Source organism: Chenopodium album, chromosome 17, assembly GCF_948465745.1.
Source record: "Chenopodium album chromosome 17, dcCheAlbu1.1, whole genome shotgun sequence".
Taxonomy (NCBI): Eukaryota; Viridiplantae; Streptophyta; class Magnoliopsida; order Caryophyllales; family Amaranthaceae; genus Chenopodium; species Chenopodium album.
In genome coordinates this window covers 758,131-778,830 of record NC_137850.1, presented here as the reverse complement: position 1 = coordinate 778,830, position 20,700 = coordinate 758,131, and the positions used below count along the sequence as shown (strand labels likewise).

At 35.9% G+C, this 20,700-nt stretch overlaps 1 protein-coding gene and 1 long non-coding RNA gene across 2 annotated transcripts; both read right to left on the bottom strand.

Moving 5' to 3' along the window:
* Positions 1 to 1,141: 1,141 nt before the first annotated feature.
* LOC145589315 (transcription factor SRM1-like) lies at positions 1,142 to 10,255 on the bottom strand. The gene is made up of 3 exons (XM_081645837.1): positions 10,041 to 10,255; positions 7,544 to 8,297; positions 1,142 to 2,186 (listed from the first exon to the last, which is right to left on the bottom strand). Exons 2-3 carry the CDS (start codon positions 7,927 to 7,929, stop codon positions 1,685 to 1,687), a joined length of 888 nt encoding a protein of 295 aa, XP_081501963.1. The 5' UTR covers positions 7,930 to 8,297; positions 10,041 to 10,255; the 3' UTR covers positions 1,142 to 1,684.
* A 648-nt stretch (positions 10,256 to 10,903) lies between these two features.
* On the bottom strand, positions 10,904 to 12,183 carry LOC145587296 (uncharacterized). The gene is made up of 3 exons (XR_014101244.1): positions 12,006 to 12,183; positions 11,490 to 11,599; positions 10,904 to 11,262 (listed from the first exon to the last, which is right to left on the bottom strand). It is a non-coding gene; the product is annotated as an uncharacterized LOC145587296 (long non-coding RNA).
* Between the last annotated feature and the right edge of the window lie 8,517 nt (positions 12,184 to 20,700).

The window sequence follows — 20,700 nt, the reverse complement described above, 5'->3', positions numbered from 1 at the left end:
AATTAGCACTGATTACTGAAGTAAAATTAACTTCAGCTCAACAGACGTCGGCAGAGTATCAACACAGATGCAAACTGTCTTTGTATCCTACAATAACAAGCTAATTTCCCTTCATTATCGACATAGCATTTGCATTTTTTATGCCCAAGAGTAAAGAATCCAAATACAGGCATGGAATCGTTTATTGACAGATTTATACTATGTGTTGGTTAAACTAGGTGACCGACAAAACCGAAACAAGCAAAAATATGCTCCTTACAAGCAGAATGACCCAGTATAAAGATGAGCGTTGAGATATGAGAAGTTCTAAATTGAGGTCTACAAATGGTATGAGAAAGTGGTATGCTTGACCACCTCAAAGTATCCGAAGAAAACTATTTATAGCTTTTTACCGAGTATGACTAACTAAATTCACTAGTCAAAAAAATCTTCTATCTTAATCAGTAGATTGCAGCTACATAATGTTAGACTGAAGTGATTATTTATAAACGATAGAATCATAGAGTTAAACACGGCCATGTCAATACTTGGACGTCAACTATTCATAATCTGATTATAGATAGAAAACAATTGATCAGACTAGACCAGATTAGACTGGACCTTAGATTGAAATTCAAATAAATTGTGGAAAACCGAAGTTATTAATCTAAGAATTATTATTGGCCAAGATATATGGATGGTCTTCTCAGCTACAATTTTGACGAATACCCAACTTCCATTTAATTTTGTCGCATGCCTTTCTAACATCATAATTCCGTCAAAAAAAAATAAAAAATAAAAAACCATCGTAATTCCGTTATTCTTCCTTCCTCATATAGTGCAAGATTACATACTGCCTGATGTAAAATATCATGCGAATTTTTAGATAAGGCGCATGTCCAGATCAGCAAGACAATAACAAGCCATATTAATTGACTACATGTGTGCAATTATATACACAATAAAGGCGCATGTCAGTGCAATATGACAAACAAAGGTGCAGCACGTCAGTGCTGGATCATCATACACAATAAACAAGAGTGATCATATTCCGTCAATGTCATTTGTTCTTGATGGTTCTCTTAAAAAACATTAATAACAACCAGATAACGCAAACAATAGCATATCTTATCCCAAAACGAGAAATAGACTGAAGAAAACATAAAAAATAAGAAATTTATCATAGCAACATGTAGCCATTTCTTCTGCAGTTATCGGGTGATGTAAAAACACAGCACAAGAACTGCTTGCAAAAAGTCCAATTACAAATAAAAGAGGTCTTAAATGAAAACAGCTCAAAGGATTTATTAAAAAAACAATCCACTGATGAACATTGGCTAAGAGAAGCTCCTACACTACTTGCACTAATTAGCCGCTAAATTATAGCACGACAATCTTTGTAATAAACTAGGGAACGATAATGTCGTTCCCCCTAAGAGCAGCAATATCCTACCACAGCTGCCTATACAAATTAAACTAAAGAAGACTGCATAGTTTCACCTCCCTATGAATTATTTTAGGTTTGTATAAGAATGATAATTTTGAGTGACCAAGGTTCCTCAGTACAACTGGTATTCCCAGGCAAGGCAACCATATTCTAACTCATTTTAGAAAATAAAAACCCATTACCCACCCAAACATGGGGGAAAGCAAACTTTTCTTTCCTTTCCATTTGTACATCTAATATAGTTGATCATCAATTATCTTACCTATGAGCAGAGGTGTGCGGCATCGGATACGTCAAAGGAGCCATGCCCATAGGGGCTCCAGGGACCACTGACCCAGGCACTGGTACCCGCACACCATAAGCCATGTGAGGAGGTGGAAGATTTACCGGAGTCCCAACAGCAGAAACCAATGGCCCACCAATTGGTTGTCCAATAGTTGGAGTGCCATACATACCCACTCCTGAAGGAGCAGCAGGGGGCTGAGCAACCTGTTTTTCAGTTTTTCCAGGCGCAGTCCCAGATGCAGGTGCATTTGCCTGACCAGTAATTGGCCCCTGGGATGCTGAAACATCCCCAGAGTTCACATTGGTGATATCATGAATGCTCGATCTTCTCCTATCTTTATTCATAGAGTTCAACCTAATGAAATACTTTTGAGCATGGCTTGCCACTTGTGTTGGTGTTCTTGTTACCACAAAGTTCCGAGATATACTCCGCCAATCACCTTTTCCATATTTTTCCAGGCCAAGAAGAAATAGCCTGTTCACAAAAGATGCACACCAAAATGAAAACCACACCAAGTATATAACATGCAACAGGTAAGCAATGTAAAATAAGAGACCCGCATACAAAGTATAATGATAGCTGAACAGAAAAATATAAGCATAAACATGCTTTGTGCTCAAGCACTATTCTTCTTTATATCAAATTATAAATTGGATTTTGTCACAAAATATATATATAAAATAAATTATAAATTGGATATATAGATAATACATATAATGTAAAAGTTCTTCCTTCAACTTAGTTTTTTAGCAGCTAAATAAGTTAAATACCACTGTGTTACCCCAATTAAATCTCCCCAGATGGCCAGATCAGTTAATATTTTTTATTTTTTATTTTTTTAAATTCCTAAATAGATAGTACACTGCCTCATATAGAGTAGTAACCACCAGAAACACAAAAAAGGTTCATAACAGAAACATAGCCAAACACCCAACAAAGGCAACAATGTAACTAACGCGAACAAAATAGAAGCAACTTCAGAATATACTGAAGTTGCCTGTAATTATACGATATCCTAGGACTCTTCAATCCCCACCTAAGTCCTTCTAACAATGGAACGGAATCATTGGAGTGTTACAATATACAACCACATGGGTAAGTCCCTTGAACACTTTGAAGGCATAAACAACACTGTTTTTGAGTTTCCACTTTCATTGCTCAATTGCACAGCGCTAAAAAGTATGCAATTTTTTATTTTTATTATTAATTTACAAAGTTACAGCAGTTTCTAGAATAAAAGTAAAATGAACAACAAACAGCAAACTGACATACACTGTGCAATGTGATCTAAATGAACAAAAAAGTAGAGGGGTTCTTGTGTACAAAATAATCATCGAACTTGATCCCTATACTTCAACCATGCACCATGAGTATTTTACTTACAGGTGTTACAACTGCTTAAGACAGGCAACGAAACAGCTATGAAATGAAAATACTAAAACTTTTTAAGTTAGAAAATCAACTGTAACAATCAAAGAAATTCCAATCAAACTCATTTTATGAAGGTAATCTGAAGCAGGAACTCAGACAGGTCTTTCCTGAATCTCATGGCAGCTCCTGTCGTATCAATGACGAGGTGGTTGTAAATCAACCACCACTTCTACAGTAAGGCAACAACATACTTGAAGCCCGAAATAATTTTGACTCTTTATAAAGCCATCTCGTGACATTGAACCCTAATACATGCGATTGATGCTTTGATCAATAATCACAGTTCTTCTTTACCTTTTACCACAATCATGTCAATTTTCACCAAAGAATTCTCAAAAACAGTGATTTAAGTAAATAGAGGTTCCAATTGAAATACTTGAGGCCAATCTACAGTTCTACACACCTTTATCTATTATGTAAACATAACAACATAGTCGTATTTACCATATACGATGAGCAAGCCAATAAGTATGGCCAACGCAATGAACTCCCCATATGCATGGAGTCTCCTTTTCAACAATGTCCCTGGTTTTCCAGGATATGACAGCAAAGACAAGAAACAAAGTATTGGTGGCTCTAAGATTACATTTAAAAAAGACATAATACTAGAACTCGCAATCAAACACACACAATAGAGAGACTTTCAAAAGAGACATGACACTAGAACTTGCAATCATTCTGAAACAAATGGTCCGAACTGGACATGTCATTTACATGACAAAATTAAAGTTCTCACTGGGCTGCCGCAGTCTGAACACACCACGAGAAAGGAATGGTCTAACCCAGCATGACACTTTGTGTTCTGGATCATGCCTAGGCCACAATTTTGGGAAGTGAACTCCCATCATGCCACAACAGCAAAGTATGATAAAGCACAAAAATTAAGTATAGGCACAGCACAAAAGGTATGTGGGGTCATGCTGTGCTATGGACCAACCCTTTGTACTTGATGGCACAAACAGCATGGCCTGAGGCCACCATGCCACACCACAGGCCATTCCTGGTCAGCCCACAGGCACGAAGGCACAACACAGTAATATCCATAGTCACACCACAGCTAACAATGCTCAAATAAGGAAGCAAAACAACTTTATTAGAATTAAAGTACATCCTCTTTGTAGCCATATGGTGACACCCCAATCTCTAATAACACTAGCTGGAAAAGACGTAAACAGCAATGCACCATGATAAATACGATCTCACGATAGGAATCTTAGTTATTAAAACTAGAGGGAACATAATGACTAACTCTGTCGTGCAAGCAATTTAAATGCTCCCTGTACCACATATAAAATTTTGCTATTAATTACTGCATATAAAATATGGTGCGATTCTGCCTCTTCATTTTCCCAGTGCCTTAATTAGCTCCAGATGGAGTTAGAGAAGGGGAAGACATTCACAGCCTTCTCTATACAACTACAAAGAGGATCTTTTGTTGACCTACCTACTACTTGACAGCACATAAGAACGCTAGAACATCAGAGTTTGTCATATGGTCACAAACAAAACCCTCGTGGAAACAGGTTTGTCTTATAATATGTAAGCACGAACTAAACAGTTGTCCCCAAGATCCATAAAGTTGGTGTGACCATCCACTTAGTACAAAGCATGATCTTAAAAGAAATTTCTGGTGCAATTGAAACACTGCTTCAGAAGAAAGCTTTTTGAATAGTAAGCTTCTGCTCCCTACCATCTTCTCAAGCAAATCAAGCAACTGAAGAGCAGGAGACATCAAGGAGCATTTACAAGACAATCTCAACTCTCAAGTCTTCTCACAACTGATGTAAATGTTGAAGAAAATAAGCCATGTACTAAAAGGCTTGGCTCTTGTCATAAAAAAAGGCATCACTAACTCACAAGATCAGCCAAATGTAGAAGGGAGTAGAGACAGCTGACACAATGTACAACCAAACTATATTACTGTCTTACACTTGATGACTGAGCCATATGGCCCATATTCATATTTCACGAGTTAAAATAATGGTCCCAACAGAAATCAGAAATGAATAACAGTTATCCACATGAAATTAGGACTTCATAATTACTAAATCCCTACCGATATTGGCCAAGATGTGTGATCCCTAGCATCCTATTGAAAATAAATGCTTCATATGATAGACAGCATAGATTTATGTTAACTCTAGTTTCTTACCCTATTTAGTTTTTATCGCCCTATTTTGACAAACACCTTGTTCCTTGACATCTTTCCTCTTCATTGTAAATTTGTAATTATTAGAGGAATCACCAGTAACATCCTTGCTAAATATCCTTTTTCTGGATGCTCAAGCATAATAACAAAATCTCTTCATATTATGCAGGTGGTTTAGCTGTTGGGGGCTGTAAGAATCAGGCCAATACACCACCTATCTTTCACAGTTGCAGCAAGAGGTAGAAAAAAGGGGTAGGCTAACACACCACCACAAGAGGAAGCACTACCTTGAAGCTGCTGTAGTTGTTGTGTTGGCTTATTAGCTGCCAAGTTGGCTTTTAGGGATAAAGACAAAAATTTATAAACTTAGCTAAGTAGTATAAATAGGTAGAGAGTAGTAGAAGGAAGATAGTCAAAATTTTATTGTGAAACCTAGAGAGTTATGGCCTCAAGCCATGGTTAAAGAGTGATAGCCTCAAGCTGTTTTGAGAGTGTACTTGCTTAGCTAAGTGATATAAATAGGTAGAGAGTAGTAGAAGGAAGATATGCAAAAATTTGTATTGGGAAACCTGGAGAGTTATGGCCTCAAGTCACGGTTAGAGAATGATAGCCTCAAGCTATTAACCTATCTTTCAAGCTTCCATCTTTATTATTTCTTCTTAATAAATCAATTTATCAAAACAAAATTATCTAGTTTAATCAAAGAACCAATCTTTTCTCTCTGTTTTATTGTTATTAGCATGAGTAATCTCAGTCCATTTACAGGGGCAAGGTAAAAAATGCATCTAGCTATCTCACTCGAGCGTATTTAGACCTCCTTCCTTTTTCTAATTTCAAAACTGCCACAGATCCTCTCCATCATCGGTCTCTGGCCATTGTTCTTTAGCACCAACAGCCTTTAGATACTCCCTAATCACAATCAGCATATATTTCCTTTCCATTTTAATATATACATAGATTATAATTAACTTAATCGTCAATTCTATCTATGTGTTTAATGCATTACTCAACATAAACTTATTCATTCCTGTTACTTAACACTTTCATCATTAAGTAAAAGCAAATTGCAAACCCAACTGAACCATAACTAAATCACAAAGTTCCAAATTTTTTCATTAATATGCACTGCTATTCACTGCAATATAATCCAATATTGAACTATGTCCACTAAGTTAACCCTGTCCATCTTCTTTAATACTTCCTATTATCTACCCCTCAATAATTGTTTTTCTTTTACCTCCTCTCACCAACCAATTCTTGAGCAGACAAAAAGTAAATTAGTACGACTACATATTGCACTACATGAAGTTTGGAAAATTCGTAGAATAAACAACCTAATTGGCTAGCACAGTATGACACAGTTTTAAAAGCATTATTGATATATGTCTAAAACAATAATTCAATTATTTATTGATAGCAGGTGACAGCAACAGGCTAAAAGTCATGAGCCACTTACTATAGATTTGAATTCTCATTTGAAGAGCAACTACTTTATGATACAAACTTAGACTTTTCCCTTGACATGCTTCCATCACCCCCCCCCCCCCCCCCTCTCTTCCATCAAAAAAAGAAGAAAAAAAAATCCCAAGAAAAAGGGGACAGCTAGGCAAACCTACTATGACTATCTTTACTGTAGCTTCCTCAAATTGGTGCAAATTTGTGCATTGCCCACTCATCAGGGCATCATACAGCTCCCAGTTGATGAAAGAAATGGAAATCGTACATAAAATAACATTCTGCACCAATATATAGACTTATGCTATATTAACTTTTTCATTGTGAATGAAGCCTGACTTATAAGTAAATAGAGGTCTGCCAACCTATATACAGACTAAATGAATAAGCATCTTTCAGTTGGAGTGTTGGACACGGAAAAGATGGGTGAGAAGCTGCCAGTTTTATATATTATGGAAAAAAAACCTGCCATGTCTTATTTTTGCAAAACAAAAGACTCTAATATAAGCAAGAAGCAGCACCAATTTCATTTCTTATCTCTCTACTTGGCATTTTCTCAAGGAGGAGAAGGGGGAAGAGAAATGAATGTTACAGTGTTTTCTCTTTTGCCTCATCACTAATCACAAGAGTAAAATTAAATATGAAAACATCTAATGAAAAGGTGACAACAATTTGCCGAAGTAAACCAATTATCAGGAAAAAAAAAAAATAGCAGCAGGCAAGCAGCTGCTTATGCCAGGCAGGTAGAGGAACACAGAAACCTAAATACAAAACCAAAATCAGATAGCAAACTTGCCTGTGTTCATCCTCTGTCCAAGCAATCCCCTTCCGGCGTTCCTGATCCGCCTTTGATGCCTTGCTGCCTTGATTGGGTTCACTACCTGCATTAGCTAACTGACCCTTTTTCCCACCATTTCCTTCTTCAGCAGCAAGACCTGAAGATCCCTCTGAAGAAGAACTATACGAAGGCAACGGAACACGACCAGCCTCGATCTCCTTTACATCCTCAAATAGAAGCTCATAGTGATTCTTGACCTCTTCTAAGGTCTTCCCAGGCACATCTGCGGCTATCTTTTCCCAATTATCTTCCAAATCCTCAGAATGAGTGGCAATTGCATTCTCAAATGCCTTATCCTGCTCTCTACTCCAAAAACTGCTATCGCCCTTTTCGTCTACAGTCATCTAATCTTGTTTGAATCTACTCTCAAACATTCAGCCAGTACAGTTGAATAGGTTTAGGCAATTGAAGCAACAGCCAGACCAATGTGGGCTTCAAAAGCACAGGATCCAGTACTAGGAAATAAAGATAATATAACTTACTTCGGCTGTGTTAATAACTAACTAGGATATAGGGCAGTGAGATACAGGTGTTTCAGACAAGATTCATAAACAAGAAAGGTGCAGACTCAAAAAAAAAAATCAGAGCTGACCGGTGATGCGGTGACTAGCGGCTACCTCCAATCAGATTCATGAAATCCCGAACAAAGAGGGGGTGGAATGAAAGGTGACTGAACTATAACTCAACAATTGGAGTCATGTGAAATGTGGACCTATTTATTGAAAGCAAAAACAATATTCAGTTACACCTCAAAAAAATATCTTAAGAGTAACACTCATGAAATCATATATGCAAGATTTGACAGGTGGATATTAAGAAATAGATGGCATCAAGCTCAGCCAAATAAAAAAGAGCTTGAATGAAAAAAAAAAAAAAAAAAAAAAAAAAAAAAAAAAAAAAAAAAAAGAAAGAAAAAAGAGTTTTAGGCTACACACAATTAGGGAAATGGATTGCTGCCTGTAGAGAAACAAATCATACAAAACAGAGAAGCTAATAGCCTAATTGGTGGTTGATAGATTCATAAAAATAAAAATATCACTCAAATTACCATTTCTGTATACAACCACCAATTCCTACTTGACAAAGACAGAACTTACAGCCACAGGCCCACAACAAACTTACTAGTCTTTCACTCCTACTGTGATTTTGATGGTTTCTATCCCTTTCTTTCAGTAAATTTTTTATGTTTGGTAACTTTAGTTCAGGATTGAAGGTGAACAAAATTCAAACAATAAAAGTGAGGCAAGCTTTTATCTTTTCTCTACCTTTAAGTTAAAAGACACATAATCCCCAACTTTAATCTCCTTTTCTAGTTCAGCTTTCTAAATTATAGCAATTACTGTTTCGAAATATCGAAACGACGAAATAGGTATCATAACATGACAACCCAACCGACACCTTTCTTATTCTTACATCTTCCCTTTTAAATTCCCCTTGTGCACACATATAATGCTAATGAAAACTCTAAAGAATTAAACCAAGCATCTGACAGTATGAAATTCCATTAAAACCCAAATAAAATTGAATCAAAACTTCCAACATCAAAGATAGAAAATAAACACAAAGATTATTACAACAGTTGGCAGGAAAAGTTCATACAAAGATAGCAATAAATTGTTAGATATTTTGCCAGCCCTAACAATATAACCAATTTAGGAAAGCATCTAGAAAGCAAAAAACCCCCACCTCAAAAAAATGAAAAACATTAATAATAAAATAAAAATTCACTCCCATATAAATTATATACCGATTTGTAGGTATAAAGAAAAAAGAAAAAATCAAAAATTTATTTCAAAATTAGGAAATTACAAGGAAGTAGGCAAATAATGGAAATGATGAATGATGTAGATGGATTTTATCTAAATTGCAGAAGATGAGATGGGGTCAGCTAAGTTGGTCCCAGCAATACCCTACTTGCATTTGCTCATTTACACCTCCAACCTCAATTTCACTCACCTTGTGTGAAGTAAAAGACAATTAATTTACATAATTAGGACTTTTTTCTGGGGTTCTTTGCACCTACCTAAATTTATAATAATTAAAGGGCCTCCAAGTTGCCAAAAGAAGAGGGGCAATCACTGGCATCTTTCATCCTTCATTAATTCAATATTTCAACATCAACATGATGAGAGTGACCCACAATATACAACTACGGCGCGTACCCGGTAATCTAGAGCCTACTCGACTCCGACTAATCGGGGATTTATTAAGATTAAGCAACAGTGGTATATAATCATTGCTACTCATCATCTCTAACCTATAATTCGAATTGAAATTACACACCCATTAACACAGAAATTAAATAGAAGCATTTCAATTAATATATGCATTCAATTGCAGAAAAAAATAGTTAATGAGGCACAAATTCAAACAATTGCTTCAAGCTAAATCAATCCCTAGAACAAAAATACAATTTTTTAATTAGGGTATTAAAAAATTATAATCTGGGTATTACCTTGAAGAATCAAACTTCCCTTGAGTCATTCATTCTTCTTAATCTGCAATTGGTCAAATTCAGGAATTTAGGACCCAAAATCACCATATAAAATTCAACAGCAAGAACAATTGAACTTCAAATTCATCAAAATTCTTGTTTCTCTCTCTATCTTTTTGACTCTCTCTATCTATGTGAGTAGACTGCTTGCTCAAATGATTCTCAAACTTTCTCTCTCAAACTTTCTCTCTCTAGAAATGAGGAAGTATCGCGGCGGTTTGGATAATTTGGTAGATGATCCTTTTTAATATTTGGTTAACTTAATCAATCAATCATTAAGTAGATAATTTAGGAATAAACAAATACTAAGATATTTTCTAATCCATATCATTACTTATTTTACTAATTAATAGGGCAGCCAATGCGCCCTTGCTTGATATTTGTATTGGGTTGTGAACTTGTGATTAAACTCTTTCACGACATTCGGCTATTGGGGAAAATAGTTAGGTAAAACATTATCATGTGTGAAGGAGTACGTGTTGTGATGAAGGACAATGTGATTTAGGGCCTGTTCACATTTACTGAATTGAGCTGAACTGAACTGAATTGAACTGATTGGAGCTGAACTGAACTGAACTGAACTAAGCTGAAATGAATATTTTATGAGAGAAGGAAATTAGGAGCTGAACTGAAATGAACTGAACTGAATTGATTGGAGCTGAACTGAACTGAACTGAACTGAACTGAACTGAACTGATTGGAGCTGAACTGAACTGAACTGAATTGAAATTAAGTAAATGTGAACAGACCTTTAGTGGAAATATGGAATGCATCAATGTTATAACATATAATAACAATAAAAGGTTTATTGTAAAGCTTCAATGAGATGGTGTAGTACAATGACTATAACATTGAGGGCTTGCTGTATAATAACAACATGTAAAGCCATTAAATTGTTTCTAATGATAGTAATGAAAGAGGTCAAAGGTGATAACTGTTACATATCCCGTATGCCTAGGTTAAGCCTAGTATTACAAATGACGTAGACGTATAATATGAGATTTGCAACTAAAGCTTCAGGTAGCCCCACTTGAAACCTCTTTGTCCTTTTAACCCTTGATAAATACTCGTAAGCTCTATGCACTATGCAGCTCCACTTGTAATGGCTTTGTCCACCCTTGACAATCCCCTAAAATCCCTTCTTGCTTTCTTTCCCTTTTGATTTCCTTTATCCGTAGTACATCTACTCCGGCACAATAAACACAATTAAGTGTAAGTCATTAATTTGGCCTTCACAAAATAAAACGCCCACATAAAACAACAATCTTTTCGTTATCCAATGACTAATGTTGTCATATAATTATACCATAACCCCCATTAATTATGAGAAATAGTAAACTTTATTATTCTATTGCCCATTTAATTTCTAATTGATTGATGGATCTTTCAAATTCAGCCATGTCAACAAACCTTTCACATATTTCAGTGCTAGCTAGAACACCTCCATAAGGACGGTTGACTGTACACCTATTCTTGGGCACTCAGCTTCTCTTTTACTCGGTAGGCCTCGGGTAGGGAATCTGCAAAACATAAACCCAGAACTGTAAAAATACTTCTATTATTTGAATCTAATACAAGGACATAAGTCAAGGGCTTTAGCAGATGAAATAAGTGAAAATGCAGCCATACATGTCAAATGAAATCCATAGCATACAAGATAAATCAATAATTACATATAACTACTCTTGAAATATCATGCATGTTCACTCTAATAAGGCAATGAATATTACACATTTTAGTCCAAACAAATTAACCTTTAACTTAAATATGATGCCTTTAATTTAAGGTCATTTCACTTTCTAATAGTAGTAGTAGTAAAACTTACAGAAGCATAATAATTTAATAAAGATATGATCATTTGGGAAATTATTTAGCTAATAATCAAATAAACTAATAAGATGAGCAATAATAATGGAAGACTTTAACCTCTAACGTGAGTACTATATAGAGCTTGGAGTAATTTGGTGGCCAAAACCCTCTATCTCCAGAGCGCTAACTTCATTTTCTTCATTGGATTTCTTTTTCAATTGTGATTATGAACTAAGATGATCTGGAGAAGAGTGAGAAAGGTTTAAAAAAATGCTCAACAATGAAGATGGTGAATAGAAATGCTGAAACGGTAAAGAGAGAGAAAGCTCAAACAATTTTAATTTTTTATATACCGGGGAAAAGTTGACGTGTGAGGACAATTTTTTACCATGAAAAAAAGTGCACGAAAATTTATAAGAAATAATAAATAGGGGTAAGAAGGTAAACAAACATTTTGAAGGGTAAAATGGTATGTGTACTATTTATAAGAGTAATTTTCTACTTTTTATAAAGTAGGGATATTATGTTATCATATGACCCCGCCAATCCTCATTATAATTAAGCTTTTTATTGTCAAACTTTAGTCCACACTTATGCTATTTTTACTTTGGGTGAAAAATTGACAGGAATATTATGACCTTTGTTCGGTCTGCCATAAATAAAATGATCTTTTGATAATCCCCCTATAAAATAACCTTTGCATATCATCTTCCAAAAATAGGATAAAAAACCGGCAACTTGTTTAATAGGTTAATGAAGGATACGTGTCACATTACGATTGGTTAGAATTTTTTATTTTTTACATTTTGATAAAAGAATTTTTTAATTTTAATTTTAACATATTTCTTTTTAAAAAATTAAAAAAAACTTGTGAAAAAAAGAAATTCTCCCCCCTTCCCCGTTTTGAACCATCACCGCCACCAGGGCACCAGTCCCCCATCAGCCACCTCAGCTTGCATCGCCTCCAGCCCATCTCAGCAACCCTCACCCACTGCAGCCCCGCATCTCCCTCTCACGCACTACTAACTCCACTCGCTGCTCCCTCACTACCCCCCGCAGCACCAGCCTCACCAACGGTAGCTACCAGTCCGCATCAATCACTGCCTAGCCGCAATAATCCACGCCCTCATCACCAATCACCGTTCACACCACCTACCTCCACCAGCCACACTTGCAAGCCCAATTGCCACAAACAAAGCAGCCCCGCAACGCCATCAAGAGCAGCCCTTGCACTCCTCCATCACCCCGCAACAACGCCGACCAACAACAACATCAACCCACCGCATCAACAACACCGGCCATCAACTCCACAACATCGTAACATCTCGAACAAGAAGCATCAATTTGGGCCTAAATATAGAACAAAAATCAGTGCAAAGCAACTAAAAATCAGGCCACCGCCTACCAAACCACCAGGTTCAGAGAATGGGGGATTTTTTTTTTTTTTTTTGTAATTTAAAATCATTTTTTTAAAAAAAATAAGAAAATTGTAAAAAAAAAAGCAATAAAGCAATTACAAAGTGACACGTGTCATATCAACCTATTAAACAGGTTACCAACCAGTTTCGCCCCATTTATGGAAGATCATGTGCAAAGGTCGTTTTATTGGGGGATTATCAAAAGGTGATTTTATTTATGGCGGATCGGGCAAAGGTCATAATATTCGTGTCAATTTTTCCGAAAAAAATTGTTATTTTTACTTTATGAAATACAAAGTACAGAGTATATGTTACACGCTTCAGTTTTCCTTTTAGGGTGTTTTAATTAACACGATCCATTTGTATTTAACAAAATTACTCTTTAATATCGAGTTTACATCCTTACTTGCCTTATTTTTTTTACTTTATCTTGAATATTATAGAGTAGTCAACAAATAGTCACCGTGACTTTTTTTTTTTTTTTTTTTTTGAAATACTTATTTATCTTCCCACTTGAAAATCATGTATTCATGTTAATAAAAATACTCAATGAGTTTTTATCATAAAATACTACTAATCTACAATCATGTTGATTAAGTATTTACTACCTCTATTTTTAACTAATGAGTTTACATGGACTCCTAAGAAAAATGTTATTTATGAGTGTTAAAGAAAGAGAAAAAGGTAGAAATACATGTCATCAACAGAAAAATAAAAGAAATGACAAATTAAAACTAAAAATAACAACATTTGTTACACACAATATATAACGGAAATAGTGTGAGAGCCCAATATAAATATTGGAGTAATATAGGGCCTTTAAACAGTTGAGACGGCCTTGTATAACAATACCGCTTCTTATGCCTATGAGTTTGTTAACTATACCAATGTTGATTCCAACAATGTTTTACCTGACTTAGCTTCTACACAAATGTCAATTCAATTGCAACAATTTTCCTAGCTCTTCCCATGACCAATATACACGGAGAACATCTACTGAATATCTCGGATCTCAATGCTAATACATTTGACATTAAATTACGAAAATGTTTTTACATCCACGGATGAGCTATTGTCTAGCTAGTCATCAACACCACCTTTCCCAGCTCTTCTTGCTTGATTTATCGGAGAACCTACGGCTTTGATGACATATGCAATTATCTGGCAATTCCAACAAAGTTTATACATCTCCATATGGACGATGTATGGTGCCAATGCACCATAATCAATAGCAGCAATGAACGTTAAAGTATGTATTTTTACGCCAAAGGTCAAAATGCCTAGAAAAGAACATGCTGCACCTAGAATAGACCAAGGTACAAACTTGCTGAAAAATAGACCAAAAGGAGAATACAATATAGGAAACAAAGTAGGGTATCAAAAGTCCACAAAGGACTAGTATCAAAATTCCATAAAGGAATAGTATCATAAGTTCCATTAGAAACGAAATTCCCATAATAAAAATTAATAAACCATCAAAAAGAAGAATAATTACATAATGATCCAAAGGGAAACATAAACAAACAAAAGTCCAAGTCCGATTTGTAACCAAAGCGAATCTGCAAAAAAACCAAAGAAATATGACTATACATAAATAACCATGGGAAAGTTATAAATAACAAAATAACAATACAAGGAAAAGGTCGTGTAACTGAAAAAAGTCAAATAGGTGGTCACTCAAATAGACTTCCTGCTCACAAGGAGCACGGATAGACAAAGTTCCTTAAACTGCAAGGTCATCCTAGGAGAGAGTGTGGTCACCCAACACCGACTTTTGGTTATGACTATTCGTTTAAAAGAGAAGGCGAAGAAAAAAGGAAGACAACAGGAGCCAAGGATAAGATGGTGGACTTTAAAGGATGCAAATGCTAAGGTTTTTACTGAAAAGGTAATTAAGGAGGCGGATTGGGATGGAAAGGTGGATCCAGACATGACTTGGTTACGAATGAAGAATTGTTTCCTGAGAGTGGCTAAAGAGGTCTTAGGAGAATCAAGGGGAAGAGCTTCGATACACAGAGATACTTCGTGGTGGAATGAAGAGGTCAAAGTAGTAATTAAGCAAAAAAAAGGCATGCTATCAAGCCTTAGGAAAATGTAGGGTGATGAAAGCTTTGCAGCGTATAAGGAGGCTAAGAGTAAGGTAAAGGCAGCTGTTTGCCAAGCAAAAGAAAAGGCTTATTAGGAGGTTTATGAAAAGCTCGACTCCAAGGAGGGAGAAAAGATCATTTATAAAATGGCAAAGAGAAGACAAGAGGCAAGGAAGGATATTGGTATGGTGAAGTGTGTCAAAGATAAGAACCAAATGGTCCTAGTACAAGAGGAGGCCATCAAGGACAGGTGGAAGGGGTATTTCGATGAATTTTTTAATGGAAGTAATGGAGTTGTGACAGGAGATACCTCCGTGAGGGATGAAGAAATCAACATGGAGTATGTGCGGAGGATTGGGAGAGTAGAGGTGGTGATTGCACTGAAGAAGATGAAGCGTAAGAAGGCAGTTGGCCCTAATGATTTTAAGAAGGAGCACATTAAAAAGATGGAGGTTACGGAAATGCACATGTTAAGATGGATGTGTGGGAACACTCTAAGAGATAGAGTCAGAAATGAGGTTATTCGCAAGTAAGTAGGTGTGGTAGGCATTGCAGATAAACTAAGAGAAAACCGCTTGCGTTGGTCTGGGCATGTAAGACGGAGACCCGAGGGTGCACCGGTTCGAATAGTGGAAGAATGGGACTATGGAGGGCTTAAACGAGGGAGAGGGAGACCGAAAATGACTTGGTTGGAAGGAGTTAGGAAGGATATGAGGTATATGGATTTGCATGAGGATAAATCATTAGACCGTAAGAAATTTTGGGCTATTTCATACAGTTTAGTTCATTCTTTATTCTAGGACTATAATCATTTTACTTCTACTTAGTACTATTATTATGATCTCACATATGAACTGGTGCTATTACAAACGAAATATAAAAAGATCATACATGCTCAACGACCAAATATCTATGAGATAGATGTTCATAGATTGAGGATAATATAAAAAAGTATTATAGTTGCTCAATAACCAAAGATACCTCCTCAATCTTTACTATGAGATAAAGAAAGAAAAAAAAAACTAAATATCTCAATAATAGCTATTTCTCATAGAATTGTCAAGCCCACTAATATATAGGGGTGTTCAAAAATATCCGATCCGAAAATCCGATTATCCGATCCGAAATTTCGAATATCCTATCCGATTTTTAAGGTTTTGGATATTTCGGATCGGATATCCGAAAAAAATTTCGGATTTTCGGATCGAATACGGATCGGATTTTGTCCGAAAATTTTAACTACCCGATCCGAAAACCCGGTGATCCGATCCGAAAACCCGACTATTCGATCCGAAAATCAGGATATCCAATCCGAAAATCCGGATATCCAATCCGAAAATTCGAATATCCGAAGATTTCGAATCGGATTCAGATCGCAATTTCTCCGATCCGAAAATTTCGGATATCCGAATTTTTGGATTGGATCGGATCGGATCGGATATCCGACATTGAACAACCCTACTAATATATAATATAAAATCCTCTCCATGACAAACCCATTCATAGTAGTCATTAAGAAATCCTTCTTTATACAAATGCTCTCTTACACTTTCAACATCTAAACAAGGAACATTTTTACACTTTGAACAAGGGCATTTGATCTTTGAAGATTCTTGAAAATCACGGTGTTGTTTAGCAAACTCAATAAGCCCTCGCACGCCAATTGTGAACTCTTTTCTTAGTAGTCGACCTTCTAATCTCTCATACATCCATTTTCGATTCAATTTCTCCATGATCCTAACTATTAAACGACATTGTTAATCATACACACATATGTAATATAGTCTTCTTATATATGTAATTTATTCTTATTATACACGTTACTTAGTTATTTAGGCAATTACTTAGAAGACAAAAGAAAGATAAGCAAGAGAAGGTGCAGCAGTTAAGTCATATAGTGTATACACAATCCTTTTTCTTTATTTTTGAAGCAATGGAAAAAGAAGTGTTCAATTCATTAGGTGGGACAACATAAATAGAGAGAAAACCAAAAAAGAAACTTAATAGGAACAAAAAAATGAAACTTAATGCATCAGTGTATGATATCCACAATTTGCATATGCTTATAGTGAAACAAGCAGAACAAAACAATGATAGGTACAACTCAATATATTTTACCAAATCTAGAAACAAAATTTTAGAACAACAGAAAGCCGGAAACTACATACATCAAAATATGAAGCAGCATATATATGAGAATAGGATATCTAGTGTTAAGGGAAAATATTAGAAAAATAATCTAAAATTATTATACAGGGTTTTAAGTCAGTTTTTGTCAAGTGGTACAGTTGGAAAATCTAAAAAACATGGTATGCTAGTAAGGGTTGTTTTCCTTGAAGTTTTATGCAATTTCTTTGCTCTGTTTTATACATTTTACTCACATAACTGTAGCCTATTTAAAAGCCTAAATTCTGAAACATAAGTTGTTATATGTATTGATGGGTGTCATAAATGGCACCCATTTGATGAGTATTTAGGTCGTTTTTACCTTCTTTTCATAGCTTTCTTTCTCAATAAATGTTTAGTTTTATGCTTTCTCTCTCTATTTTACCTTCCCTCTCTTATTTTGTGGCTTTTGTGCATTTTGATTGCTTTTCTAGTATTTTCTCCTTTATTTGTTCTATTTTCGTTATTTTAGTTGCTTTTCCTTTATTTTAGATTTTATAGATTTAGTTTTATTTTATTTTAGTTTATTTTATTTCATTTTCATTTTCATTTCATTTTCTTTCTTTTATTTTCTTTTCATTTTATTATATTTTTTTTCTTTTATTATTTTCATTTTCATTTTATTTCTTTTAATTTTAATTGTTGGTTTTAGTTTTATTTTACTTTATTTTTCTCCTCGGTTTCATGTGTGTTTTGTAGGTGGATGTTCCAAGTTCAACTCCTTGCGCTCTCAAGTTGCGCTCTCAAGTCGGGTAGTGTTGAACCCACCGTGGGAGTGTTTTGGGACTGCATACTTTAGTGTTCATCAAGAGCATGTTGTGAGGGTGATGCTCGCGCCCACCGACTACTCAACCTCAAGCAATCTCCCTTGCTTTCCCTGTTCCCCTGTTCCAGCACACAACAGCAACACTAATCAAAGCTCCCCTTACGCACCAACCTGCCATCAACCTCACAACATTCACGCACCTCCTTAATTCCCCAATTCACCAACAGCAGCGACAACTCCAACAACAACCGCATTTAACTCCCAAAATAGCTACCAATCATGCACCTCTAGTCAACCACCAGAGCCACCTTCTACCTCCGCAAAGTAGCCACCGCAGCTCTCCATTTTCGCCACCAGTCAGCCGCAATCTCCACCACCTCACACACCTCCAACTGCCGCAATACGTAATGCTTGGGGGCATGAGTGGAGGTACAGTCATCATAAACTTATCTAAATCCCAAAAAGCTTTCTCGATGAACTCATCCAAAAATCTATAAATCTTTATATGACTCTCACAAAACAAATGGGACATTACCTCAAAAGAGTTTATGTATTCATAGATTGAAGGGTCACAAACATACACTTGAGACTCATCACAATCAACAAAGGAAGAGATGTCAAGATTCAAAATATCATCAAAATCATCATCACTCTCGACTCCCTTTTTTTCACTCATATGCTCACTAATAGGACTCTCACACACTCTTGGTTGCTCGTGAATATCCTCATTATCATTCTCAACACACACATTGGATTTGGAGTTTTTAATAGCAAGCGTCAAGGATGATATTTGGCGTTCTAGCTCTTCACTAATCCTTCTTCTCTCCTCCATTAGAGCTTCCCAAGTAGCATTAGGAGATTCAAGAGGTGTAAAAAGTTGAGGCTCAACAAGAGAAGAAGAGGTACAACCAAGATTGGAAGAATCAACATTAAGATCACGAGCGTATATATCACATTGGGGGGTGGGGGCACATTCAAACATATGAGATTTGTTAACTTGAGCATGCAATTCATTATCATGAACAAAAGAGAAAATAGAGTCGGGAGCATTTGTTCTAGGTTCAACTATGGGATCATGTGACACATCATGGGAAGTCATGCTAATATTAGAAGAATCAACACATTGCACATCAAAATTAGAAACATGATAACCCCTATTATATACATCTCTAGCAAACCAAACATAGAAATCCCAAGCATCATCAATTGACAATGCTCTAAATCTACCATTATGCATGCATTCAACTTCATTCCTAGTTTGTTCATTCAAACCAAAATAACAAATCTCACAAGCCTCTCAAAGACTACAACGATGATAGTTAAGAAATCCCTTAAGTCTATGGAAATATTCACAAAAAGGCTCATTATCATATTGAGGAAAAGATAGACATGCCATTTTTTTACAAGTAAGCAAAAACACTCAAACATAGACACCGTTCCCCGGCAACGGCGCCATTTTGACAAGGGAGGATTAGTCCAACGACCTAGTCTCACCCCTTGTCATGTATTAAAATTAATTTATTTAGACTTTTGGATTTTTATTTGAAGTAGCAGGTGTAGTGTTATCTTTAGTATCTTTACTGCTACATCTGTGAACCAATATCTGAATTGATCCTGATGTACACAGGCAATTTAGAGGAGGAGAGCTGAACTGAATTAGACCATTGAAGCTACTGAAGAACAGACAAATACAAAGACTGCAACGGCAAAAAATGCTAAGACCGAGCAATGAGGGTGGACTAACATTCAGATTTGCTCGGATTCTCAACTTGCTATTGATAGAGTGAAGCAAGAAGATTCAATTAGAGATGCTAACATGTTACTTGCCAAACAATGCAGGGACCTGCTTGAGGTGCTACCTAGTGTCCAGATCAGCCATGAACCTAGAAGATGTAACAAGGCAGCTGACCTTTTGGCTAAGAACTGTAGAGTTAGTACGACTAATGATTATAACCTGCTGTCTTTAAACTCTTGTCCTAACTTTCTAGCTGATGTTTTATTGGAGGACAGACCTCCTTAACTACTCTGTAAACCTTTAAACCTTTTTATTTTTAATCTAATCCCCAGCTTGCATAAAAAAAAAGAAGCTAAGACCGAGCAATAAATTGTTCCCAAATGCCCATTCCTTCCATTTCAGTAAAGCTTCAACCAATACCAGCCACTAAAGTATGGAAGATAACAACTAGGAATGCTGATAACAATGTGACATATTTTGATTCATGACCCCACAGAAAAAGACAGTATGCTAGTAAGGGTTGTTTTCCTTGAAGTTTTGAGAAAGAGGTGAGAGCACTGATGAATCTCTAAGCTTAATTATAACTCTAATGTGAAGAAAAAAAAACAAAAAACAATATTTCTGGATTCGCAATTGGCAA